Source organism: Lachnellula hyalina (assembly GCF_007821495.1).
Source record: "Lachnellula hyalina strain CBS 185.66 chromosome Unknown contig00013, whole genome shotgun sequence".
Lineage (NCBI taxonomy): Eukaryota > Fungi > Ascomycota > Leotiomycetes > Helotiales > Lachnaceae > Lachnellula > Lachnellula hyalina.
Genome location: NW_022157127.1, coordinates 299,189 through 323,136, shown reverse-complemented (window position 1 = coordinate 323,136; position 23,948 = coordinate 299,189). Strand labels below are relative to the sequence as shown.

General features: G+C 47.8%; 5 protein-coding genes across 5 annotated transcripts; 3 read left to right on the top strand and 2 right to left on the bottom strand.

Annotated features, from left to right (window-relative positions):
- Positions 1-350: 350 nt before the first annotated feature.
- Positions 351-3,517, top strand: LHYA1_G001808 (Uncharacterized protein; the record flags this gene model as incomplete). The annotated part of the gene is made up of 8 exons (XM_031146787.1): positions 351-438; positions 491-844; positions 896-1,097; positions 1,143-1,471; positions 1,520-1,782; positions 1,842-2,319; positions 2,370-2,821; positions 2,873-3,517. 8 exons carry the CDS (start codon positions 351-353, stop codon positions 3,515-3,517), a joined length of 2,811 nt encoding a protein of 936 aa, XP_031008629.1.
- Positions 3,518-7,594: 4,077 nt separating this feature from the next.
- LHYA1_G001807 (uncharacterized protein) lies at positions 7,595-9,235 on the bottom strand (the record flags this gene model as incomplete). Its single annotated transcript, XM_031146786.1, has 1 exon — positions 7,595-9,235. The coding sequence occupies one exon, from the start codon at positions 9,233-9,235 to the stop codon at positions 7,595-7,597; it is 1,641 nt and encodes a 546-aa protein (XP_031008621.1).
- Positions 9,236-13,404: 4,169 nt separating this feature from the next.
- Positions 13,405-15,265, bottom strand: MBZ1 (BZIP-type transcription factor; the record flags this gene model as incomplete). The annotated part of the gene is made up of 2 exons (XM_031146785.1): positions 13,405-14,228; positions 14,278-15,265. The coding sequence occupies 2 exons, from the start codon at positions 15,263-15,265 to the stop codon at positions 13,405-13,407; spliced, it is 1,812 nt and encodes a 603-aa protein (XP_031008622.1).
- Positions 15,266-19,151: 3,886 nt separating this feature from the next.
- ZEB1_1 (FAD-linked oxidoreductase) lies at positions 19,152-20,924 on the top strand (the record flags this gene model as incomplete). The annotated part of the gene is made up of 1 exon (XM_031146784.1): positions 19,152-20,924. The coding sequence occupies one exon, from the start codon at positions 19,152-19,154 to the stop codon at positions 20,922-20,924; it is 1,773 nt and encodes a 590-aa protein (XP_031008623.1).
- Positions 20,925-21,679: 755 nt separating this feature from the next.
- LHYA1_G001804 (Carboxypeptidase Y-like protein) lies at positions 21,680-23,399 on the top strand (the record flags this gene model as incomplete). The annotated part of the gene is made up of 4 exons (XM_031146783.1): positions 21,680-22,279; positions 22,350-22,710; positions 22,807-23,261; positions 23,328-23,399. The coding sequence occupies 4 exons, from the start codon at positions 21,680-21,682 to the stop codon at positions 23,397-23,399; spliced, it is 1,488 nt and encodes a 495-aa protein (XP_031008624.1).
- Positions 23,400-23,948: the final 549 nt, after the last annotated feature.

Genomic DNA, 23,948 nt, shown 5'->3' with positions numbered 1-23,948 from the left:
CCAGGACAGGACAAGACAAGACAGACAGACAGACAGACAGACAGACAGACAGCAACCTTGGCAGATGCAGTAGATCCAACCCAACCCCAGACAGACAATACAAAACTCTCTCGTACCCCCTCCGCTTCCCGCCCTCCTCCATACCACTTACACACCCAACCACACCCACCACTCATATTTTGCTTGCTTCTACACCAATTCGCTCGTCAGATATTGACGACGTCATACTTTTCCTTGTAATACGCGAGCAGCCACAATAACAACAATCTCCCTTCTCGCTTTCCCTCCCACCCCATCCCTTCCCTCTTCTTTTTGATACCCAATCCCACCGACACCGACCTACCATCACTATGTCTACCCAAGTTAACAGACCAACCGACTTGAAGCAAAAGGATGCTGATGTCAATCGCAAGCTTCAATTCTATGGCATTGCTTCTGGTAAGCTTGCTGGCTTCACTTGCCTCCAAACAAAGCTAACAACCTCACCCAGCATTCCAAGCTGGCAAAGTCCCATCCAACGAGCAAATCGACATCGCACTAAACAGTTTTCTGGCCTCCAAAGCTCTCTCACACCCATCTCCAGCGCTCTCCACTGAAGGAAAAGCTCTCGTTGCCGACGTCCGCGATGTCGTCTCGCAGGCGAAATACCTGTTGTTGACCAAGAACGAAGGCAACCTGTTGCAGGACTTCATCTGGCAGAGCCAGAAGGTCGATGGTAGTAATTCAAGGCTTCCGGGTGCGCCTGTTGGTGCTGAGCAGGCCAAGCAGCATGGCAATGAGGCCTTGGAGGGCCTGAGGACGCTTGGGACGCTTATTATCACCAATGGCCAGTTCCGAAAGCTTCGTAAGTTTCGCGACCATCTTGGACTTTGAGCGCCTTCTAACGTGTACATAGTGAACGATGCTACTATCTTGATCCGCGATATTGCTGGGGATGCTGCCCAGAAGGCTGCCAACAGTGTGAACCCTAGTGAGGATCAATTGTCGCAGATCGACAAACCAGCTGATGACAATGTCTGGCATGATAAGCCTAATATTTCCACCGGAGGCCTAAAGAACCAGATCAAGTCTGCAGTCCCTGTCGGCAAGAAGGATTTGTGAGCTTACCACATTATAATTGTACAACTCATACTGATTCGTAGCAGGCAAGACGCTGCTGGCGATGCTAGCCAAAGTGCTCACCCAGATGGCTCCAGAGACCCTGCAGATGTCGCTAGTACGGCTGGTGAGCAATCATCATATGACGCCAAATCAGGTGCTCAAGCTGGAGCTTTCTCCGGCGCATCTACACTCAAGGATCGTGCCAACCAGAACATCTCCGATGAAGACAAACAGAAGGTCAAGGATAAGTCTGCCGAGCAAAAGGAGCGTACTAGGAATTATCTCTCCAGCAAGATGCCCCAAGAGCGTCGCGAGCAGACCATCTGGCGTCTTAAGAAACTCGTTGTCGAGATCCAAGGTCACCCGGATTGTAAGTGAGGAATTCTACCAACCAAGTACACGTGCTAATCCCATATAGACCAGCAAGCAATCAACACCCTTCTTAATCTGGCAGAGCAATACGCAGGTCATGCAAACACAATTGGTGCACACTCAACTGGCACAGTCAAAGATGCTCACACCGACGACTCGCTTCAGCGCGCGGAAGCAGATTTAAAGGTATTTCCACAATTTGTACATGCAAGCAAGCCCATGCTGACTAGTTGCAAGACACTCATTGAGAGATTCGCCAATGGCACTTCTACCAATGATCTTTTCGAGGCTATCAACAATATCTACCGTGTAAGTTGCTATGAAAGGAGATATCCCAGCACGTTTAGGCAATACTGACATCTGCATAGGATGCCGACAAGGACCCAGAATTGAAGAACTGGTTCAAGAGTGTTGACAAGTACATCAGAAAGGTTTTGAAGCAGCAGGGTTACATCATGGAAGACTCCGCCACCGAAGAGTGGAATGCGCTCTATGACCGTGGAAACTTCCTCCTCCGGGACCGTTACCGCAACCACACGGACCGCATTGTCGACGAGACTAAGTTTCTTGCAGATCAATTTGAGAGGGACACTCAAAACAAAAAGTTCGGCGAATCTGTGCAAAAGTTGTTCACCGATCTCGGCAATGATGAAAATGGAAAGCCCACTTTCAAACCTCACTTGATCAAGGATCTCACCGAGGTCATCCTTCCTGCTGCCTTTGAGAGCATCCAATATGTGCCCATCCCCAGAATGGAGTTCAGTGATCCTCAGTTTGATGCTGTCATTGAGAACTTGGTCATCGAGAGTGACAACCTCATGCCAAACATCTTCGAATTCGCAACTGGTAAGCAGCTACTACGTTTGATATTCTGAACTTTACTAATTCAAAAACAGACAACTATTTCCGCTACGGTCGTAAGAAGATCGCCAATAAGAACCACAACGCAATCACCTTGTCTGTGTCTGGCATTCAGATGGATCTAAGAGACGTTGCATACTACATCAAGAGAAAGCAAGGCAGCCCCAAGTTGACCGACCAAGGTGTCGCAGACATCTTCCTTGGTGGTTCTGGATTCAGCTTCAAGATCAAGGCTTCGACTGCCGAGAAGTCTGACAAGCAAAACTTCTTCAAGATCGACAAAGTTGATGTTGATGTTAAGAACTTCAACATTAAGCTCAAGCAGTCCAAGTACAAGCTCATCTTTGGCTTGTTCAAGTCTGTTATGTTGAAGTTTATGCGTCCCGCTCTTCAAAAGGTTCTCGAGAAGGTTATCAAGGACAAAGCACATGAGCTTGATAGCATCCTTTACAAGGTCAAGATCGAGGCAGACCGTGCTTTAGAACAGGTTAGTATTTCCGTAAGTCCATGAAAGTTCCAAAGCTGACGAGAAATATAGGCCAAGAATAACCCCGAGGAAGCCCAGAATATCTACCAAAGATACGTCAACGCAGCCCAGAAGCAGTTTATGCAAGGAAAACAGAAGGCCGATGAAGTCGCATCGAATACCAAGGTCAACGTGGCTATGACCCAACATGACTCCATCTTCCCCAACATCAAGTTGCCAGGCGGAATTTCCTCCAAGGCTACTGAATGGAAGGAGATGGGCTTGAAGGGCTCCACTTGGGAGTCACCCGTCTTCAAGCTCGGCTCCGGATCTATCTCAAATGACATTCCCCATGCTCCTCAGGTCCACAGAAAGGACCATGCCGTGACTGAGGGCGGTGTCCGTGGACCCCAAAACGTTGGTAACACCAGTGGTATTACTACCGGTGGCTCCAGTGGTCCTGCTTCTGGTACTACCGGTATCTCTAGTGGCACTACTTCTGATACTACCGGGATTTCCAGCGCTTATAGTTCTGGTACTGCCGGTACCTCCAACGGCAATGGTCACGCCTTCAGTAACCAGGTCGACCAAGCTTTCGGTGCAGAGAGAACCCCAACTGCTCTTCACGGAAACGGAACCAACGGTTCTTCCAATGGCAAGAACGTGACCGGTACTACCCTCGGTGCTAACAACCCTGTCATCACGGGCTCTGTCTAAATGTCTTGACCCACCAAACCCAACAGTCTTTACTCTATCTTGCATTTCGGAATCGTTTGACTTTGATGATACCATGACGCGGATATTATATCACGGTGCATACACGATAATACAGGATCAGTTGTAATGGGAGGGGAAGATGGTCTCTTTTGTCGATTGCGTGCTTTTTTTTGCCTTGCGAGTACCCTGTGCCATTAGTCTTTTGATTATCAAAATTGGTGATGAGGAGTGGAAGAGGGATGATGACAACATTCGTACTAGACGAACAATGAGTTTTTCTTAAAATTGTCTGTACATAGATAACAGCGTTAGTAATAAAAGCCAATAGCTATAGCGAACAAATGTCATTTTCGCCGGTGCTTTGATTATGAAGTATACCATGCATTTATATCCCATCAGTCTTTATCTTGAAGAACTTAAAAGTTACCTCAAGCACGACCTCTTTAATGGACTCTAGCGTTTATCGAGATGCGCGAATACACTCTTTTGCAGCGTGCAGCGTATATTTCATCAACCGTCCTTTATAAGAAAAGCAGTGAAATGCCATAGCAATGAAAATTGACGTGGGATCGGAAAGCTATATATCAAGCAGTTTATATTTTCCAAGTTAACGTTTTATTATCATTGCTAAGTATGTTAGTATACTTGTTAGTATTTGGTATCACGAATCAATTTTCCCATTCTTGAGTCCCGTATGGAGTTAGTAAGCTTGCTGCTCTTGCTCAGGCACTAATCACTCTCGGCTCACCCTCAGCTTAGTCGACTCGCCTAAATAACCTGAGCACCGTGAGCAGCTCGCTGAGCAGGCCTGAACATCCTGAGCAAGATTTACCATGTTGTCACATGTTTTGGCCTCTCGCTTTTTAGCCAATCGCACTTGATCTAACCTCTGTTCTCTCGCATTAGTTTTCGAGGACGTTCGCAAATCTTTACTAATGATTATATCAAGGCTCATCGTGAGTGAAGAGCTTGAAAGGAAAATGCGTACAGGGGGAGCGCGGGAGCGGGGGCGGGTAGGGCGCAGCGCCATCTCTCTCAAGGCTCTACAGTACTGTAGTCTGCCCTGCGGGTATTACTCGCTTAACTGCACACAGTCTTGGCACAGAGGTCGATCTTACCTTACCAATCTGATGACAAAGATCTTGGCTACTGTACGGGTATATGAGACCCAATCTGGTCAGCAGGGATTATTGCCCGAGTGGATTTTGGATGGCGTTTTGTTTGTTTGTTCGCGCAGCGGCAGCCATGAGGACCCCTCTCCCTCGCTGGCTGAATGCCATACCGTCCCTCAGCTCGTTACAGTACGCCCACCCACTTTGCTCTTTCATCAAAAGGGAGGGCAGTATCACCTGCCAACTACCTGCAATACTACTATTTCTTGCATCAAGATAATGGCAGCACCTGCTTCCCAGGAAGCGGACCCAAGAGTAGGAGCAACTGGAGCAACCGGAGCAAGCACCTCTCCACGAAAGCAACAATGGGAGAGACGAGGCTCAGAAGGAGATAGAAACTCCAGAAGAGGCCGAATTCAAGGCCTCGTGGTCCCTCCGGTGTATGCTCATCGCTCTGTCTCTCTTCTCCTTCCTCAGTGCTCTTGACGGTACCATCATCACCACCTCACTGCCGACTATCGTGCGCGAGATCGGCGCCAGCGACCAACAACTCTACCTCTGGACGGCACAATGTTTTTTTCTTCGCGTCCACAGTCCCGCAGCCGCTCCTCGGCCAGGTAGCCAACATCTTCGGCCGTCGCAATCCCTTCTTTGCGGCCGTCGCGCTCTTTACGCTGGGCAGTGGTCTATCTGGCGGCACGCATAATCCCTCTATGTTGATTGCGGGCCGAACCGTGCAGGGCTTGGGCGCGTCCGGGCTCTATGTGTTTGCCGATATCATTATTTGCGATCTTGTGCCGCCACGCTACCGCGCGTCGTACTTGAGCTTTTACTTCGCGGCCGCTGGCATCGGCTCGACGATCGGTCCTCTTATAGGTGGCGGACTGGCCCAGGCCAACTGGCGTTGGATTTTCTATCTCAATATCCCCATATCTACTATCGGATTTTTCATTGTGGCCGTGCTTCTCAAAGTCAAATACACACGCAACGCGACTTGGGGGTCCGCTTTGAGACGTCTCGATATCTTCGGCGCTCTGGTGTTTACACCCTCTAGTTTCGCGATACTTTTCGCTCTGATTACCGGGGGGGATTCAGTATCCTTGGTCTTCTTGGCGCATAATTCTGCGTCTCATCCTCGGCGTTCTTGGTTCAGCTCTCTTTTTCGTTTACGAAGCAACTTCTTCCCTCTGTTCCGATCCAAGCGTCCCTATTCGTCTATTCACGAACCGGACTTCTGCTACCGGATTCCTCCTGATGTTCTTCTCTTCCATCATCCTCCAGGCTATCTCGTACTTCCTGCCGCTTTATTTTCAAGGTGTCAAACTCAAGTCGCCTTCACTCTCTGGTGTTTACTACCTCCCATTTTCTCTCGCCATCCTTCCGTTCGCTGGAAGCGGAGGCTGGCTACTGTCCAAGTACGGTCGTTATATCCCTCTGCACTACGCCGGATTTGCACTACTAATCATCGGTTCTGGTTTATTCTCGATTCTTGATGCCGGGTCTCCTGCCGGCCAGTGGATTGGATTCCAGATTATCTCCAGTGCCGGAATGGCGCTGATATTTGCAACAAGTTTGCCGAGCACCCTGGCGCCGCTGGACGAATCTGATGTAGCCGTGGCAACTGCTATATTCTCCTTCATAAGGTCTCTTGGGTTTGTGTGGGGCATAACTATCGCCGGGATTGTATTTAATGGACAGGTCAATACACACTTGTTTCTAGTGCAGGATACGAATATCCAGGGGATGCTGAGCAATGGTGCAGCTTATACTTTCGTATCCACCGGTCAGATAAACCAGCTGACAAATGCAATTACTAAGAGTCAGGTAATAGAGGTTTATGTCAAGGCCCTTAGAGTGGTTTGGTTGGTTATTGTCGCTGTGGGACTACTGGGTTTTCTTTGTATACCTATGGAGAAGCATTTCGAGTTGAGGAAGTCGCATATTACCGAGTATGGCATAGAAAAAAAGCAGGAAAAGAGTGAAAAGGTGTAGAAAAACATATCTCTATATTTAATCTGATCAAGTGCATATAGCTGGCTGCTTTATTACCAAAGTATCAAACTCCACAATATCATAGTTCCAGCGAACCCCACGATCTTTGCGAATCACTTGGACGGTCAACAGATCCCTAATATTCTTGACAGCGTGCGCGACCTGGGAATCCAAGATTTATTTCCTTCGTAGAATCTTCCAAATAATCCGTAGATTTTCCCAGCCTGCTCGTCCAAGTTCACTACCTGGCCTGAGATCCAGAACCGGAACCTTGCAGCTAAGGGATCCTGTTATTTCTGCTTTCGTTAAGCATTTTATGTTTCCCAAGTTAATGTTCTATTATTATTGCTAAGCACCGAGCCTCTAAAACCACTCTTGAGAACATTCCTGGTGGCGATAAGGTGTTATCGCATGCATATCTTAGGTAGATATGTTGTTATCTATCCTAATATCCGCATCTTGGATATGATATGATATGATATTCAGGGGCTCGCTTTCGACGCGCTAACGGTTAACACCTCGCTTAGCACCCCTTATCCCTATACCTAGTGTTTTACGCCACGCCTATGGCCTCCTTTATAAAAAGAGGAAGCGGAAATTCGCGGTAGATAGGGAAATCAGCATTAGTTTGTAGTATGCCAGGTGGCATGGAATATTCATTTGATAGGGATAACCGCCGCTTTATTTGTATTTAGTAAATTAATCTTAGTTGGCGGTTTTTTTGTATAGGAGGGTCGTGAAATATTATGGGAGATGACTGTTTCTTGTACTATTTAATTGCGTCTATTGATTATCGAGCTCGAGCTTCGAAATGATAATCTTTGGTCTTGTTTAGTATTCTCCCTAGCAAAGTACATGAAGGTATCACAATTGAAACTGTTCTGGTAGGGAGAATAGAAGTACTTGAACAACCTATCCCCCGGTCTGTCGCTTCAAAGTCACTTTCGTCGATTCTTCAAGAAACAAAATATGCTTAGCCTTCCTGAGCATTCACCAAGCAAGTCATAAGAGCCAGCCCTCCATTCTGCGTCTCTACAGTTCTTCCCCTCCCTCTATCATTCAGGTCCGGATCCGGGGCTGAGCTATTCACCACGGCCGTCATTCCAGCAGTTGGTATCGGGGGATTGCTCGGGAGTCTCCAGATACGATTCTGGGGAATCCCTTTGTTCATCACATCTGCCGCCCCAGACAAGGAACTCGTCCAGCCCGTCGGAGTTGTCTCATTTGCATCCCACCACCCTCCATAAACACCTGTTGCGTTCCTCGTCGCATACGCATGCCGAGCATTATGTAGGATCCAAGGCTCATAGCTATTGCACCGTGTCTGGTGATGCTGTGCTTGCGCGGAACTTGCGATGAAAATGACGCTGTCGTTCGAATAATGGCTTTTTTGCAGCTGCCTCTCATCCATTGCAAGTGGCTCGCAGAACAAGGTGAGGTGATGGAAGAATATTGCTTTGAAATTCTGCGAGTCTTGACTACAGCTTCCGTCTACATCGCACAGATCTTGCAGGATGCCATCTGAGCCTAGCCCAGCCCATGATCCGTGGGACGTGAATGTGGATCTGGATTGCCAGCCCGTTGCGTTGATGACGCTTTTCATCAGACCGTAACCGTCGGCGAGGTATGTGTCGTTTCCGGTTGCGTCCCAGAGTCCACGGAGGCCGGAAAGGAGAACCCCCTGGTTGTAAGTGTAAACGGACTCGTCCCTTGCATCGCACTTTCCACTTCCAATAGAAGTGGGGCTCGTCCAATTAGTGATGTGAAACCCGTCAACATATAGTCCTTGGGCATTCGTCATGTTGCTTGTAGACAGCCAGTGGTACTCCTCCAATGCAGCCTTGAGATATCTCGAGTCGTGCGCGTTGACGGGCGGGAGTGCCTGAGAGGAGTTGTAAGTGCTGTTTGGAACGGACGAGGGATTCGGATTCGAGTCTCCAGGAAAGTAGAGATGCATCCCTATGCTCGAGGCCACGAACAGCTGGTTGGTGATAGCGTTCTTGTACGGGGCGAGCTGGTTTGTCCAGAGCATGCCTCCGCCACATAGAGTCGTGTCGTATCCTTGCGAGGCAAGATCCCAAAAGACTCGCGCCCTGTGTGCGAATTCGGACCTGTATCTCCGTCCTTCAAAACTTGCGTCCGTGTCTGAATACAAGTTGATGAACTTGATGCCCTCGAGCCATTCAAGAATAACCCATTGCTGGTCATCGTATTTTTGAGTCACCAGAGACGTGGCATTTTCACCTGTATAAAACGCCGCGGCTTCGGAGAAATACTTGGGTATTTCACTACGGTACTTAAAGTTTTCGTATGTAGCCATCACGCTCAAGGCCGTGAGGATATGAGTATTAAATGTTGCTCTAGTCCAATCAATTCCAAGTGGCCACGTCGAGATTGATGGGTCCCAGAATAGCGACTGCATTACTTCCAGGGCGTCTACCATTGCCGGGAATGAAGACGCGCCATTTTCCAGATCTAGTTCCCGGTGTAATAAAGAATTTGTATTGTGCGATGTGGTGTACGATTTTGCGATTTTGGGATCATCCACGCCACGAATTGGATTTACTAAGAGGAATATAATAGAGAGAATGGGCCAAGGGTTTAGAAAAGTCATCTTTAAAGTTCTTAGATATGCAGCTTAGCGATGACGATTCTATAGTTGGAAATATTTGATAGGGAGGAAGGGGAAAAGTCTTAAGAGTCACTTCAATTTTCTATAAGACCAGATGTTGAAATGGATGGAAGGGCTGCTGTAGGGTGACATTTACTCGGGGTGCGTTGTTATAACCAAATGGTACCTGCAGGACGCTGGTCACTTGAAGTATCAAGCCCCTTATTATTTGGTTAGACTTTTATGCAGTGCTTAGTCTAATCAGCGCTGTGTAACTGCTGTAGTATTTCGCAGCCTTTCTATAAAAAGACCACTAATTGTACACCATTAACTTTTAAAGTTCCATGCCACCTGTAAGATTGGTGCCACTTTTCCTATCACCCTAAAGCTTCTTCTTTTGTCAGACAACCGTAAAACACTAAAGGAGTCAATACACAGGGTACCGCCGACAATATTCATCGTTCTTTAATATATGCAAAATTGAAATTTGGCAATACAGCTTGTAGAGGAGTTGAAGTAAATGGAAATAATTTAAGCTTATCATGCGGCCGCAGGTTAGAGATCCGGAAACGACTTTCTGACCTATCTTATTATTTTAGCATGACGCACGCAGAATGTAACAAGGACGATCTGTGCAATGTTAAATATTCTTCTTGTGGCTGATGGACAAGGTTTCCAGCCCATTCAAGGCAAGATGCTTCCAGTCAGCCGAGCCTTCCCTGCGGATGAAAGGGTCCGAGCTGTGGCCTGTCTGGCGGGCGAGGCGGGGTACATGTTCATATTGGAATGCAATAGCCTATGGAATGCATAAACTTATGGAATAGGGCCTGAGGGCCCTATATATACAGCGTCCTTCCCACTGTAGAACAGCAGTCAATTTAAGCTTATTACCCCGAAAAAAAATAGTTCAACCCATTTTAGCGCGGGAAACTTATAAAGAGCTTGGGCTTTAAATATAATAAGAAACACAGATTCTAGATAATATAGAATACAAGAGTCAAAAAATTTCCTCTGAGACCGAACTTGATAGAGTTTCTCTAATGAGAGGGGGCGAATTAAGAATCTTGAGAAGCTCGGTAGTCTCAAGTTTAGGATTCCAAAATGCTAGCTTCAACACAGCCCTCAGTAGTATGCAATCCGTTTCCGAATCTTACCTGCTGCCAAATTCAACAGAATTGACTTTCAAGGAACTCGCATTTAAACTCGGATCTAACTCAATAGATGGTTGAAAGAAATCAGATTTTGCATCAGAGCTCTTGTCACCACAGAAGGATGAGATTGCCTCATTCTCCTTGGTCCAAGATATGATGAAATAGCTTTACCTCTACCTTCAATCCATTCCACAAAACCCTCTTCAAAAACTTGCCCAGCCTCCAACTCCCACCTCCCCAAAATCCCTAAGTGGTGGATGTTTGATTTAAAATAGCCCATTATTAACTGAAAATGCCATTGACACTCTCAGCCCCTCTAGAGTCTTCTTTTGCAAGTCTAGACCCGTGGGCCGATCGTCTGCCTTGAACATCATACACTCCATTATCAGATCCCTCAATCCTCTAGAATATAAGCTCGCCCATAGGTCTGAGGATAGATCTGCACCTATCGTATACTTGCCTATGTATTCATGTTTCGTGTAGGGTTCTTGCCAGTATTCTCTATCCTTCATGGATGGGTAAGTCTGTGAAATCGGAAAGTTAGCCATGCTGCTTTAGGTAAATTATCAAGCGCACTGTTCAAGGATTCAAGAGCTGTGAGGGACTTTTCTACTTGGATCTTCTGGAATCGTGCCTTCTAGCTCCCAAAATATGACAGCATAGGAAAAGAGTAGGGGTATGAATAGTCATTCTCACTTCAACACGCCGCAAGCAAATGTATATTATGCAGCCAAGCTGTTAGGTGTTTGAACAAGCTCCTTTACGGGGAGACTTTAAGCGAACGCAGCTTTCCTGGGTATATCAGCATATATCTTGACAATCGATTAAGGTGAAAAGATAGATTGGGTACCGGGGGCGTTATATCCTGGTGCTCTTCGGACGCGATCTTTCGCCCAAACAGATTTATCTGCAGGGTTTTTAGGTTCCCATTGCCCGTTGCCGAAGTCTCCGAGCTATATCATTAAGTTTAGCTTTATACCTTAATAGATATGTATCTCATACTTTTAGAACTGCATATCGTTCATGGTTAGGGTTCTTTTGGCCTAGGGAAACTATAGTATACGACGTAAGTCTCGAATTCTCGTAGGATCGTCTTACCATTTTCCGGCTTCAAACTATTTCCAACATCATATCAGTTACCCTTTCAAATCAAAGGTAAGTCAGGAAATAGTTTTCCCGTAATACACCAACGTATTCTCCAAAGTCCCAAATAAAACAGGCTCAGAATCCGAACCCTCAGTCCCCCTATCAACAACCGCGCCTTCCAATGCCAAATATCAAACGATCGCCCACAGATCAACTTCCAGCATCTTCTCACCTCTCCTCATAAAACGTGTCAGATCCCCATTCGGATAATACTGGAGAAACATGCCTACAATCAAGCCTCCATCCTCCAAGTCCATACGAGCCGGATCCCTATATTGCCTCACAATATGAAAACTTTCCACCTGGCTTAAAATTCCCATAAACCGACTCTTGCGCAGAGGATCCGAGTGATTGTGCGTATATGCTTGTTTGATCGCTACCTGGGTTACTGCTTTTAGTGTTTTTATCGTCGCCGTCGTATTCCCACAGCTACTAGGCCGCCTTGCTCGTTTGCCGAGAAGCTTTATGCCTTTCCAGCCTGCGCCGAGGACTCCGTTAACGGTGAGCCCGTTCATGGCTTGCAAAAACCCTGACATTTTCAGGTCAATTCTAATTGATTAAAACGCGAAAAGAAACTTTTACAAGGTTAAGGATATGTGTGAAAAGCTTTATTAAGCTTTGTTGGACCTCCACAACGGAAGAGAGAAAATTTGGACAAAGGGAAAGTTCTTTGATTGAAAATAGATATCGTATTGATATCTACTTGTTGAAAGGACCCTTTCTAATAAAAACTTTGCGGTTCTTCACAATATGACTAGTTCTTCGTATATGATACGGTGCGTCTCCATTTTATTGGCATGAGGTGTTAATGAATAACCGTACACAGAGTCATTACCATCAGTGTTCTGCTCGACGACCTCATGACATACTGAAACCCCAATGACGATCGATGGCTCTGATAATCCGCCCATACCTGTAGACGTCGGCGACGACCCTGCCAAAACCGAGACCGAGGCCCAGATAGATCGCCGAGGAAGAAGCAGCGTCCGCGATGAAATGAATTGCTTACGTTCGGTGGAACTTTAGCTGTCAAAATACCATTTCAGTCAAGCTCAAGTCGTACCTTTCCTTTCATGCAGCACGCTACCTATTCTTCCTGCAAACTCTACAACTAGATTCGGAGTTCAAGTCAGAGTTCAAGTGATTCCTTTTGAAACCGGATTGAGGACGAATAGCAAAATACAAGCAAAGCAGCGCAGCTTATCTGAGTGGTTTTTGATCTTTACTGTCCCGTTTGATTCCAAGCTCACCTAGATTGACTTTATACTGCTAATCAAGGAAAGATAATTCACTCAAGGCTCACCTTAGTATTCGATCGACTAATAGTCAAATTTCTGATAGTATAACTTCCTTACTTAATCTGTCGGTGTATGCATAGTGCACTGGTCTGGCCTAGTAATCTGTGGTTCTGTGGTTGCATTTCTAGGTGTAGGAGAGGTTCTAGCGAAGGTTGCGGTGATGAAGTGAAAGGCCTCATCGCTGCTTAGCCATCGAGGCCAGGGTCATGTGGTACACGTGACATACATCCCAACAAGATGAGCTATCTAAAAGTCTACTAGGAAATAAATACTTAAGGAAATGTTATTCGAAAAGACAAGAGGGTATTTCATGGTTATTTATTTTAAGTAACTTGTATCTATATACAAGCAAATCCTGTAACATCCCCCGAAAATACAAAGTAGAGTTTTCTATCATAAAACCATAATTTCATTCCCAAGCCCCATTTTAACCTAGTAGTTATCGCAATAAATAAATGAAAAACAGGTAGACTGTTGTAGTAGTATAGTAGACAACGCCCTCTCAGCCAGTATCGTATAGTAAGGGAACGCTAAACCGCAGCAAATTAAACCAGCACCAAGAACAAGTCAAACGGAACTACAGGTTCACTGTAAGAATCGCTAGCCGTTCAGCGACAGCATCCATCTCGGCCGCTAACCGTTCTACCTTCCTCATACACGCATCATCAGTAGCAGACGGAACAACGAGTTCGTAGTTTGAAGGTTTAGCTGTGACGTCGATGGTGCTGAGGTCGAAGGAGAATTCTTCGGGTTTGGAAGCAGTGATAACGGGAGTGGATGAAGTAGGCGAAGTAAATAGAGCAAAGGTAGGATCGGAGTCAAACTCTTCGTCCACGACCTCGACAACATTGGCAGGTGCTTCCTGAGCGGCAGATTCGGGCACGCGTTCAACAGTCGGAAGCTCAACCTTTTCGTCATCGCTGGCGATAGCAGTAAACGAGTTGGTAGACTTGCCGGAAAGGATCTCAGTATCAATGGTTGTCTCCGGGAGGCTTAGACACGAGAAGACCTGGGGTTGGTAGGAGAATGATCCATCCGAGCCGAGGTCGAGCATAGAGAAGTCCATGTGCTGCTCAGGGATCATGGCCATTCCAATGTGTTGTTGCTGCTGCATTTGCTGAGCAGCATATGGGTTGACATCCTTTCGAACTTGGCGTTGAGGTGCTTGCTGTTGCTGTTGGTGCTCAACTCGAGGCTGGGTTACTCGTTGGGCGGTTTGAGCTGCAGCTGGGTTCTGGGAGAGTGTGTCCAAGAAGCCGGAGAAGGAAGGGGACGACAGTAGCATGCGAGTCAGGTCTGACAGACGGGTGTTCTCTTCCATCAAGGCTCGGTTGGTGTTGCGGAGATCTTGGTTCTCGTTAACCTTGCCAGCGATCTCTCCTTCAAGTTGTCCAATGTATTCTGAGATGTGTTAGCTGTTGTTGACTCAAGTTCGGATTAATATTCTTACCCTTCCTTCTTGAGCGGAAAGCGCGTGCAGAAACCTTGTTTCGTAGTTGTCTTCGCTCCTTGCTGCTAAGTTTCTTTCCTTCCTCACTAGCCAGCAACCTCTCATCCTCATCCATTTCCTCCTCATCCTTGCGCATGCGATGTGCGTGAGACATGTTGTCTGGAGAGTGAGAGTTGTTGTCCTCTGTGCCAACGCTGTTCTGTCTCATGGAGTTGAGAAGCTGGGAGATCTTCTCTTCGACGATGGGATCGGTTGGTGGATGGGACGCTCTTGGTCTTTGAGACGGTTGTCTAGCCTGTGCACCCATAGCGTTTTGTCGTTGCTGCTGGATGATCTGTTGTTGTTGCTTCTGTTGGGCCTGCGCCTTGGCCAAGGCTTGCTGTTGGTGCATGCCCGGCCAGAGACGACCAACATTGCTAGTCTGAGTTGGCGGGCCAGATGAGACTGGTAGTCCGTCTTGGGAAGCACCAATTGCGCTCGGGTCAACAAACTCATTTGATGATTGTTCGGGATAGAAGAATGCTGGCTCTGGGTTAGGCGATTCGAACTCCATGTCCATATCGGTTGGGTTGAACGAACCATTTCTTGTCGGAGCCGTGTTGAAGTCGACAAAGTCGTCGTTCGGGCTAAGTCCAGACAGATATCCATCACTGAATCCATACTGGCTGTTGATGTGTGCGTTGGACGAGTTCACGGCCAATGTATTTGCAACTGCACCCTGTGGAATGCCGGTTTGCTGGCGGTAGAGATCATAGTTATGGCTCGGACCGGACAGGCTGGGTTGACTCGATGGCATGGTCGGTGGCGTGTTTGATACCGGCTTGGTCAAGAACTCGCTCTTGGTCGCAGAAGGAGAGATGGATGGAGATGAGTAGGAGACCTGCTCGTAGCCCGAGAAGTCGATTAATGCATCCAAGGGATCGAGACAGCCCGTCTGCTGGGAATTGGACGTCTTCATGGAGGAGGATTGTTGAGATGAGGTCGTCATGATGGCCTCGGTGATTGGAGTCGCACTCAGGATATGGTGTGAATGTTGTATTAATCCCGATGATAGTATTGATGTTGTTATTTTGGGTTGATGACTGAGGTGAGAATGGGTGGTGAAGGAGGAGGGTGAAATGTGTTTTGTTGCAAGAGAGCGGGCGGGTGTTTCTGTTTTGATGGGGCGGCCAGGAGAGATTTGAGAGGTTTGGGTAGGCTTAGTTGGATAACTGGGTAGGTGCCTGGGGAAGGATATTTGGCTTGGTTAAGAGGCGACGCGCGTCCAAAATGCTCGGAACTGGACTGGACTGGGGCCCGATTTAACTCCGACCTGCTAATAACCGACTACTGATTCCGCAGCACAGCAGCACAGCAGCACAGCAGCGCACAAGTTCGTATTCCTGACTGAGGGAGGGAATGGGGGGAGGGAGTTGGGGATGTTCAGAGTCAAACTGATCAGATTGTAAGTTCTGTAAAGCTCTGTACAGTACTGGATAAATGAGAAGCAAACGATGGAGAGACAGTCAACGTCGGAAGGGTAAAGCAAAGGACTTCTTGTAATCGGAAAGGCATAAAGCCCGAACCGGGAATACTTCCATTTTCATATTAATTATGCTGCCCCTTTTCAGGTTCTGGGTGAGACGCCGATGCCCTCATGCACCGTTCAATTTAACTGCACTGCCTCACAATCAATGGCCACGATAAGCTTGCAATTCCTGGAGCCAGCGCCTCTCGTCCACCAACCATAATCCTGCGTTTACACTTTCCTCCGACCCGCCGCGTGGCAAAGTCATCCCTGCTTGATCACAACGCCCCCCCTCCAATCGCAAGGTCTGGATGGGACGGCCAGTTCGGATCCCGACGAATAGGCAGTATCCGACGAGAGCTGATTGGTTGTTTCGTATTGCTGATTTGCCTACTTAGGAGCTTAGCCCCCTCAGCCCAGTTTTCTCTTTGGGACTGGTCTCGTGTGGTCTGGGTCAGGGTCTGACGGAATCAGGGTCTGGGTCTGGGTCTGGGTCTTTTTCCGATTCTTCCATTCTTCCAATCTTCGCTACTCCTTCTAGCGTGTTTCCTTGTACGGCCGAGATGTTCATATGGGCATAGATGGGTGCATGGATGCATGAGATGCACGGATGGAAACGTCTTCCCTTCTGACGACTTGGACTTTGTTTCATGTTTCTTTCATAGGTACGGACCAAACGCATAAACGTCTGTTAGGGCTAGGCTTCACTTCGGAGAATATACCGGTACTTGATTGAGGCTTGTTCTCTGCGAGTCATTGAAGTATAAGCCATAATGAATTTTTTCAATTGGGCGTGGGCGTGAGCCTCATAGGGGCCGACGTGGAGGAGACGACTCGGTGCTCCCTATCAAACTGTAAAGTCGAAAGTTGCTAATAACTCTGCGGTCATGGTGCGGTATCGCCAACTCGAAGATGAAGTGCCCATTACCAGGTGAGTTCCAAAGAATAATCTGTATGCATCTAAACATGTGGCTCAACCCATCAATCGTCCCACGAATCCAAAAATCAACATCAGATAAAAAGAGCGCCAAGACATCATGCCCACCCCACCCCACCCCACCCGGCGCTCGCTTCATCTTACCTCGCCCACATGCCGGCCCCCTAGTCCTAGTATAAACAAGAACAGCCTCGCTCCTCGCATCGCCTCGAAGATGTCTCACTCTTCTAGGACATCTCCCGCCACTATGCTCCAGAAGAAGAGAGCAGAGCAGAGCACCCTTCTAGCCTTTGGAAATCCCAGCAGAGCTGAAGAGTTTGAACTTTGAAAACTCGTGAGAGTGGAGTCCCTTCTTAATCCGAGTTCTATTCCACCTCCACAAAGGCCAGAATACGGAGTAAACAGCCGTCCTATCCACAAGGCTGATGATGTGTTGTCCTCATCATCGCAAGTTTCAACAGACCATGCCAAAAATAAATACACCGTTGCTAATTGGTGGTGGTGGAGTTGAGAATCCGACATGATTCTAGTGTTTGTTGTTCTCTCCATGTCTCTCGCCCTCTCCAACCAACTTGTCGTCGCCAGTCTCGTCCTGGACAGAAAAAGCGGCACTCGTTTGGAAAGGTTTTCGGTATGTAAACTCGGCATGAAACAATTAGAATTAGTGCCGCTTTCGTACAAAGCAACTTTTTCTAGCACGCCGGTAGTCCGTATCCGTGTACGTGTGTGCACTGTGCCCATTCCATTCTACAACTACTCGAGTAAGTACACCGGCAGTTCTACAGTACTGTATTGCGCACTGCGAATCAAGGAACGATCGCCGATGAGAGAAAAGCTTCCCTTCCCTAACCAAGCCAAGTCACAGCTCAAAGCTTAATCAATCACTGATCCGACGATCGATTATCAATGAAAATCTCAATTTAAAGAATAAAGGGAAAGAAAGCCCACCCTCCAGACCCGAGAATCCAAAAAGCTTATTACTTAATAAAGCGGAAAACCCATCGGGATAGTGGGCATTTCTTGGTATGAGCGTAAGCCACGTAACGGTCGATCTTGTGGCTTGGACTTGGGACGATCGAAAAGGAGGCGAGCGAAATTTCTAATTTTAGACCAAGTCTCAGGATTCCGGTCCAGGCACGTTAACGGTGTAGGTGGGTTAATGCATAAGAATAAGGTACCTAAGAAACATGACTTCTGATTGACGAGTGTCACGGGAAATGAAGGAGTACAGTCTGTATTTATGTATCGAATATCGAGAAAAGGCAGGCAAGGAGCAGGCAAAGTTGCTAAATCCATCCATCTCAGCTCCAGGCGCATTAGGATTCTAGATGAACCCTTACGATTTTTGAAAAAGAGCCTCCTTCTCCAAGTTCTAGTCACGTTATGTCCCCCGAGTTTATTTATCTACAGCCCTACCGTACGGTGGTTGCGGACCATGACCTCACAGACAACAAGTCTGCGCTACCTACTACATCACTCGTTGAAATATCTATCCACCGTACATACATCTTCTAAAAGCAGAACCAAATAACCAACCAACGCTCTACAGAGTACCTTGGAGTAGGTAGGCAGGTCTTGGTATTCAGGCTACATTAGATGGTAATCTGCTTCGAAGTACTTTATCTGCTTCGAAGTACTTTTGCTGCTTCACTAGAATAATACATACGGGAAGCCAGTTCAGCAATAGAGTAGGTATACATTCTTACGCATTACCGCATCTACTTTGTACAAACCGCGGTTCTCCTACATCATACAATTCAGTATTCGTTTCGTTGTATTAGTAAATACTAAAACTGATATACATGATACTGAGACTAGCATATTGAAACTCTTGACTCTCCGTCTACAAGAAACTATTCAATCAAAAGCTGCCTATCTATATGCTGTAGATTAGCAACTTCTAGTATTCCCCAAAAGACAATCTCGTATATTCTTGATTGCTTGAAACCACGTCATCCCCTGCAGTCAGCCATCCAGCCGCATTCCCAAAACGGGAAAACATCTCGAAAGCTTGCAGGGAACGGTACTCCACAATTCAAGACAACTTGCAATGTTTACATTTACATTTCCGATCCGACGAAATTATTCGCTCTGATCTTTTGCCGGTTGTGTACCCAAGGTCGTTAAACAGATTCACGACAAGCAGTGAGACTGTGGGATGCGCAGTCAAGTTCTTGTTCTTGTTTCGAAGGAAATACCTTTTTCAGCATGCTGATAGTAGATCAGATGTCAGAATCTGCGTCACTGCATGGCGATGCGTTAGATGTAGGGCTGGTGAAGATGCGTTGGAGGGAGAGATGGATGGTATATATAAGGGCATGGAGAGACTTTCCATCACGGCAACAACTCATCCATCAACCCTTGAGTTTCCCACTGGTCTATCGGAAGGATCAAACAGCTCGATCTGACAACAATTGAACAACCAGTACAATGCTTCTTCTCGCATCTTTCATTTCCTTCCTCGCCCTCACCTGGGCAGCACCCACTACCCAAGATCCAGGCTACAACTGTCAACCCGGCCAGAAATGCTGGCCATCATTGCAAGAATGGCAACAATTGAACCAGACCATCGACGGACACTTGTACCAAACCATCCCCATGGGAGCCCCTTGCTATGAGAATTCAACATCCTACGACGCAGCAACTTGCGACATGGTGGAGAACAATTACAACAGCAGCATCCACAGAGGCGATTACTACGGCCAAACCTACTGGCAAAACTGGGAGGCTTGTGGTACAAGCGGCTGTTCTCTCCTATCAGAAGACCCAACGGAAAAATTGTACCCTACTTGCTCGCTAGGAAGACTTGCCTCGTACTACGTCGATGTCCGCAACGCTTCGCATATCTCAGGTGCTTTGAAATTTGCACAGGCACATAATATCCGTATCAGCATCAAGAATACTGGACACGACTTCTTTGGCCGTTCGTCGGTGCCGAACTCGCTCGCCATATGGACGCACAACCTGAATACTTTTGACTTCTTCCCAAACTTTACCGCATCCAACTGTCCATCAGCCAATGGGAAGAATGTAGGTGAGATGGGAGCCGGCGTCGTGGCCGGGGACTCGTACCGCTATTTCAACAGCAAAGGCATGGACGTAACAGGCGGCTACGAAGAATCCGTGGGTATAGCAGGCGGATTCGGACAAGGTGGAGGAGTAGGTGACTTCACAACGACCTACGGTCTAATGGTCGACAACGCCGTAGAATTCGAAGTCGTTCTTGCATCCGGCGAAGTCAAGAACATCAACGAATGCAACGACCCCGATCTATTCTGGGCCATGCGCGGAGGCGGCGGCGGCACATTCGCAGTCCTCACCAAATATCGAGTCCAACTCTACCCATCCCTCCCCATCCACACCTGGAACTTCAAAGCGAACTTCACCGGCAACCAGACCCAAGCACTCCGCTGGGTTCTCGAAGCACACGCCGAGAACCAGCTCGAATGGTCCAGACAACTCGTTACAGGAGGCGTTGACTACTACCCTGAAAAGGTATCCTTCGACATCGTGCTCCCCTACGCCGACGACGGATCCAAGCTGAAAGCCGCAACCGCGAAATTCAACCACTTCATCAGCAATAGATCCGACATCTCAGTCGTGGAAAACAGCTACATCTCCTTTGCGAACTACACCGCTTACCTTGATCTATCCGCCGTTGATACCCGGGCCACAGAACCAGCCGGCATCTTCTCCCTCCTCGCATCCCGCCTCATACCCCGCGAAGTCTTCTCCACACCAGCCGGTATAGCTGCGCTGGTCGACGGCGTGGTGCACGGTATTGAGACAGCGCGAAATCTGCTCCCGCTCACGGCCACACAAGTCGTGCTGGAGACCCCCGTCTCGAATCCCGATTCCCAATGCGCGACGTCTGCGCACCCGGCTTGGCGGGACGCCATCTGGCATGTTATCCATGTGGGGGAATGGGAAGAAGTGCTTACTCCAGCTGTGCAGGAGAATGCTACATCGGGGTTCTTGGAGATTCTGGAGCCGCTGAAGGCGTTGAGTCCGGGTGGAGGGGCGTATCTCAACGAGGCGCATTGGGGGGAACCTGATTGGCAAGGGACGTATTTTGGGGTTTCTTATGACAGGTTGTTGGAGGTGAAGAATCGCTATGATCCGGCTCATATCTTTGATTGTTGGAAGTGCGTTGCGTGGAGGGGCGAGTCGGATCCTTTCTACTCTTGTTATAAGCAGTGGTGAAAGTAGTCCTCAGACGTTCACTGGTGAAAGATGCGCGCCCAGCTGTGAACTGAGCTTTAAATGTTTTCCTCCAACAAGAATTGTAATATAAGTTATTAGCCTGAAACTAATCATTAAGTGCGCTCACAAACAAGTACCTCAACTTACCTCTCTATCTCAGCCGCTCATGAAAAAGATCTCAACTACAAGAAAGCAAAATCCCATCCATGCATTCGCTAGTTCTAATCCCAACCCCCACTTCCCCCTCCCCTCCCCTTTCTTACAATAATCCAGGATACCACAGCACTCGCTCCTCATCAGCATGTCAAAGTAGCATCACGCAAGACTCCATCTCCAGCGGTTGGTTAGATGCCTAGAAATAGACCAGGGGTCTCAAAAAACGAAAACCCGAACCTCAAGGCACCCAAGATTATGCTCCTGTATTGTTGTCTTGTTAATTCCATTGCTTGCTGGCGCGTAATCAATCTGATGTGCATATACAGCATTGTATGCAGGTGGAAAAGTAATACGGAGTAATAGAAAAGAAGTTTGGACATTGCTGGTGCCTGGCCTGGATGCACTGATTGCGTGCGTATTACAGTACTCCTATAGCACCTTCCTAATGTGGTACGCGGGGTAGCTCCCCCTCCAGTTACCTCCTCTACAGTAACGTCAACTCAAGCTTATTCTGTACCTCTCATAAACAAAGATCCTCAATATTTTGCTTTTATTCTCTTCGATAATTGGTACAGTAGTAATACCACTCATAATATGCAATGAAATCATTACTTTGGATCCAAGCTCTCCTGGTCCCAACCCTTGCCATAACATCACAAACCCCACTCCTCCAAGATGAAGCACCCTTCACAGTCCATCAAAGCAGCGTATCGCCAGCCCACTCAATCCGTATCAAGCGTCAGAATGCATCTCTCTGTAACACACCCGTAGACCAATATACAGGCTGGCTAGATGTCGGAGCTAAGCATTTGTTCTTCTGGTACTTCAAAGCCGAGAACCCCGCCTACCATGCCGCGTCTGGCTCCGCATCAGAATCAGAGCCTCTTGCACTCTGGCTCACAGGCGGGCCAGGCGGTTCGAGTATGTTGGGCATGTTGCAGGAACTGGGACCGTGTTTGATTAACGAGTACGGGAACGGTACTGTGTATAACGAGTATGGTTGGAATAAACACACGGCGTTGCTGTTTGTAGACCAGCCTGCTGGAGTGGGCTTCTCGTATCTGGATCAAGGGGAACCGGTGCCGGGGGATTCGTTCACGACGGCGGTGGATGTGCATTTGTTCCTGCAGATGTTTGTTAGTCAGGTTTTTCCGGAGCATGGGGAGGGGCCGTTGGTTATTACGGGGGAGAGTTATGCGGTGTGTATCTATTTGTCTTGTCCCGCTCGAGCAAGTAAAGTAAAGTAGAGCAGCACTAACAACTTCATAGGGACATTATCTCCCAGCTCTGGGTGCTCAGATAGTCACCCAGAATGCCCTGCATCCGAAGCAGCCACAGGTGCCGCTGAAATCACTGGCTATTGGCAATGGCTATGTGTCGCCACTGGACACATCATACGGCTACTGGGAGACCCTATGTACGACGAACCCCGGCGTCAAAGAACCCATCTTCAACTCAACGCGTTGCGATATTATGGCTGCGAACCTCCCCCGCTGTATGGACGTAGCGAGAACCTGCTACGAGCATCCAGACCCTGCTATCTGCCAAGCAGCATCCGCAGTATGCTGGTCCGGTGTCATCGAATTCTACGACGGGGAATCCTACGCCGGTGGTCGAAATCGTTTTGACAGTACGTACCTACTTCCTTGCATGCATTCCCAGACTCCATACATACCCTAACCATGAATCAAACCAAACTCAAGCTAATTACCAACCACAAAACCAGTAACTGCCCCGTGCGACATCGACAGCTTCTGCTACGCAAACACAGCGCTCATACAATCCTACCTAAACCTGCCCTCAACATTCCGCGCCCTCTCCGTCCCGGCCTTCATCACGAACTTCACCGTAGAATCCACGGCCGTGGAAAACGCCTTCATGGCAACCAACGACCTAGAGATCTCGCTCATGCCCCAACTAACCTTCCTCCTGGCCTCCCAAATCGACGTGCTGATCTACCAGGGAAACTTGGATCTCGCGTGCAACACGGCGGGCGCGAAGCGCTGGACGAGTAGTATGGCGTGGAAGGGCCAGGCGGAGTATACGGCGAAGGAGTTGAGGCCGTGGAGGAGTGGGGGGGAGGTGGTGGGGATGGCGAAGGAGGTTAAGATAGAGATGGTGGAGGGGGATGGGAAGAGGACGAGGTTTGCGCTTGTTACGGTGGATGGGTCGGGGCATATGGTGAGTTCTGGATGATATATAAATGTTGATGTGATGGATGAGTATGGGTACTAAAGTGTATAACAGGTTCCTCAAGATCAGCCGGCGGTAGCGCTGGATATGTTGGATAGGTGGTTAGCTGGGAAAGCTTTTGATTGAGAAGTATTAGCTTGTTGGGGAGGAGGAAGATGTTTGATGATGTTGAAGCAGAGCTATGATACTTATAATTTATGCATTGTGTTGCGTTACGTTATGTTGCGTTACATTGACTCGGCCAGTTATTTAAGGACCTCCAAATCGGATATAACCATATAACTTGACGTTTTTTAATTTATCTTTCGCTGTTTAGGTATTAAGAGTATTATCGGATGATTAGAACCTTGAGTCGTACCTACGCATGTGCAAAAGTAATGAGGTTGGATTTAGTAGATACTGGGGTAGTGCAAATTAATTCTATGAGACTTGGTGAGACTGTACTGTAACTGTTTGCTTACTGTATTTACAACCCCCCAGAATTTACCCCTGAGCCAAGCACCTACACTAACGTAAGCGAGCGGGGACGAGTAGCTGGCCAAGCCAAGTATTTCCAGTATAAAGACGTCGACGTCATAGCTCCAGGCAGGCATCCCTTTCTTTATCTTCCCTTCCCCTCCATCTTCCCCTCCACACTTCCTTTCTTCCCCCTCTTCAACACTACACTCCCTCTTA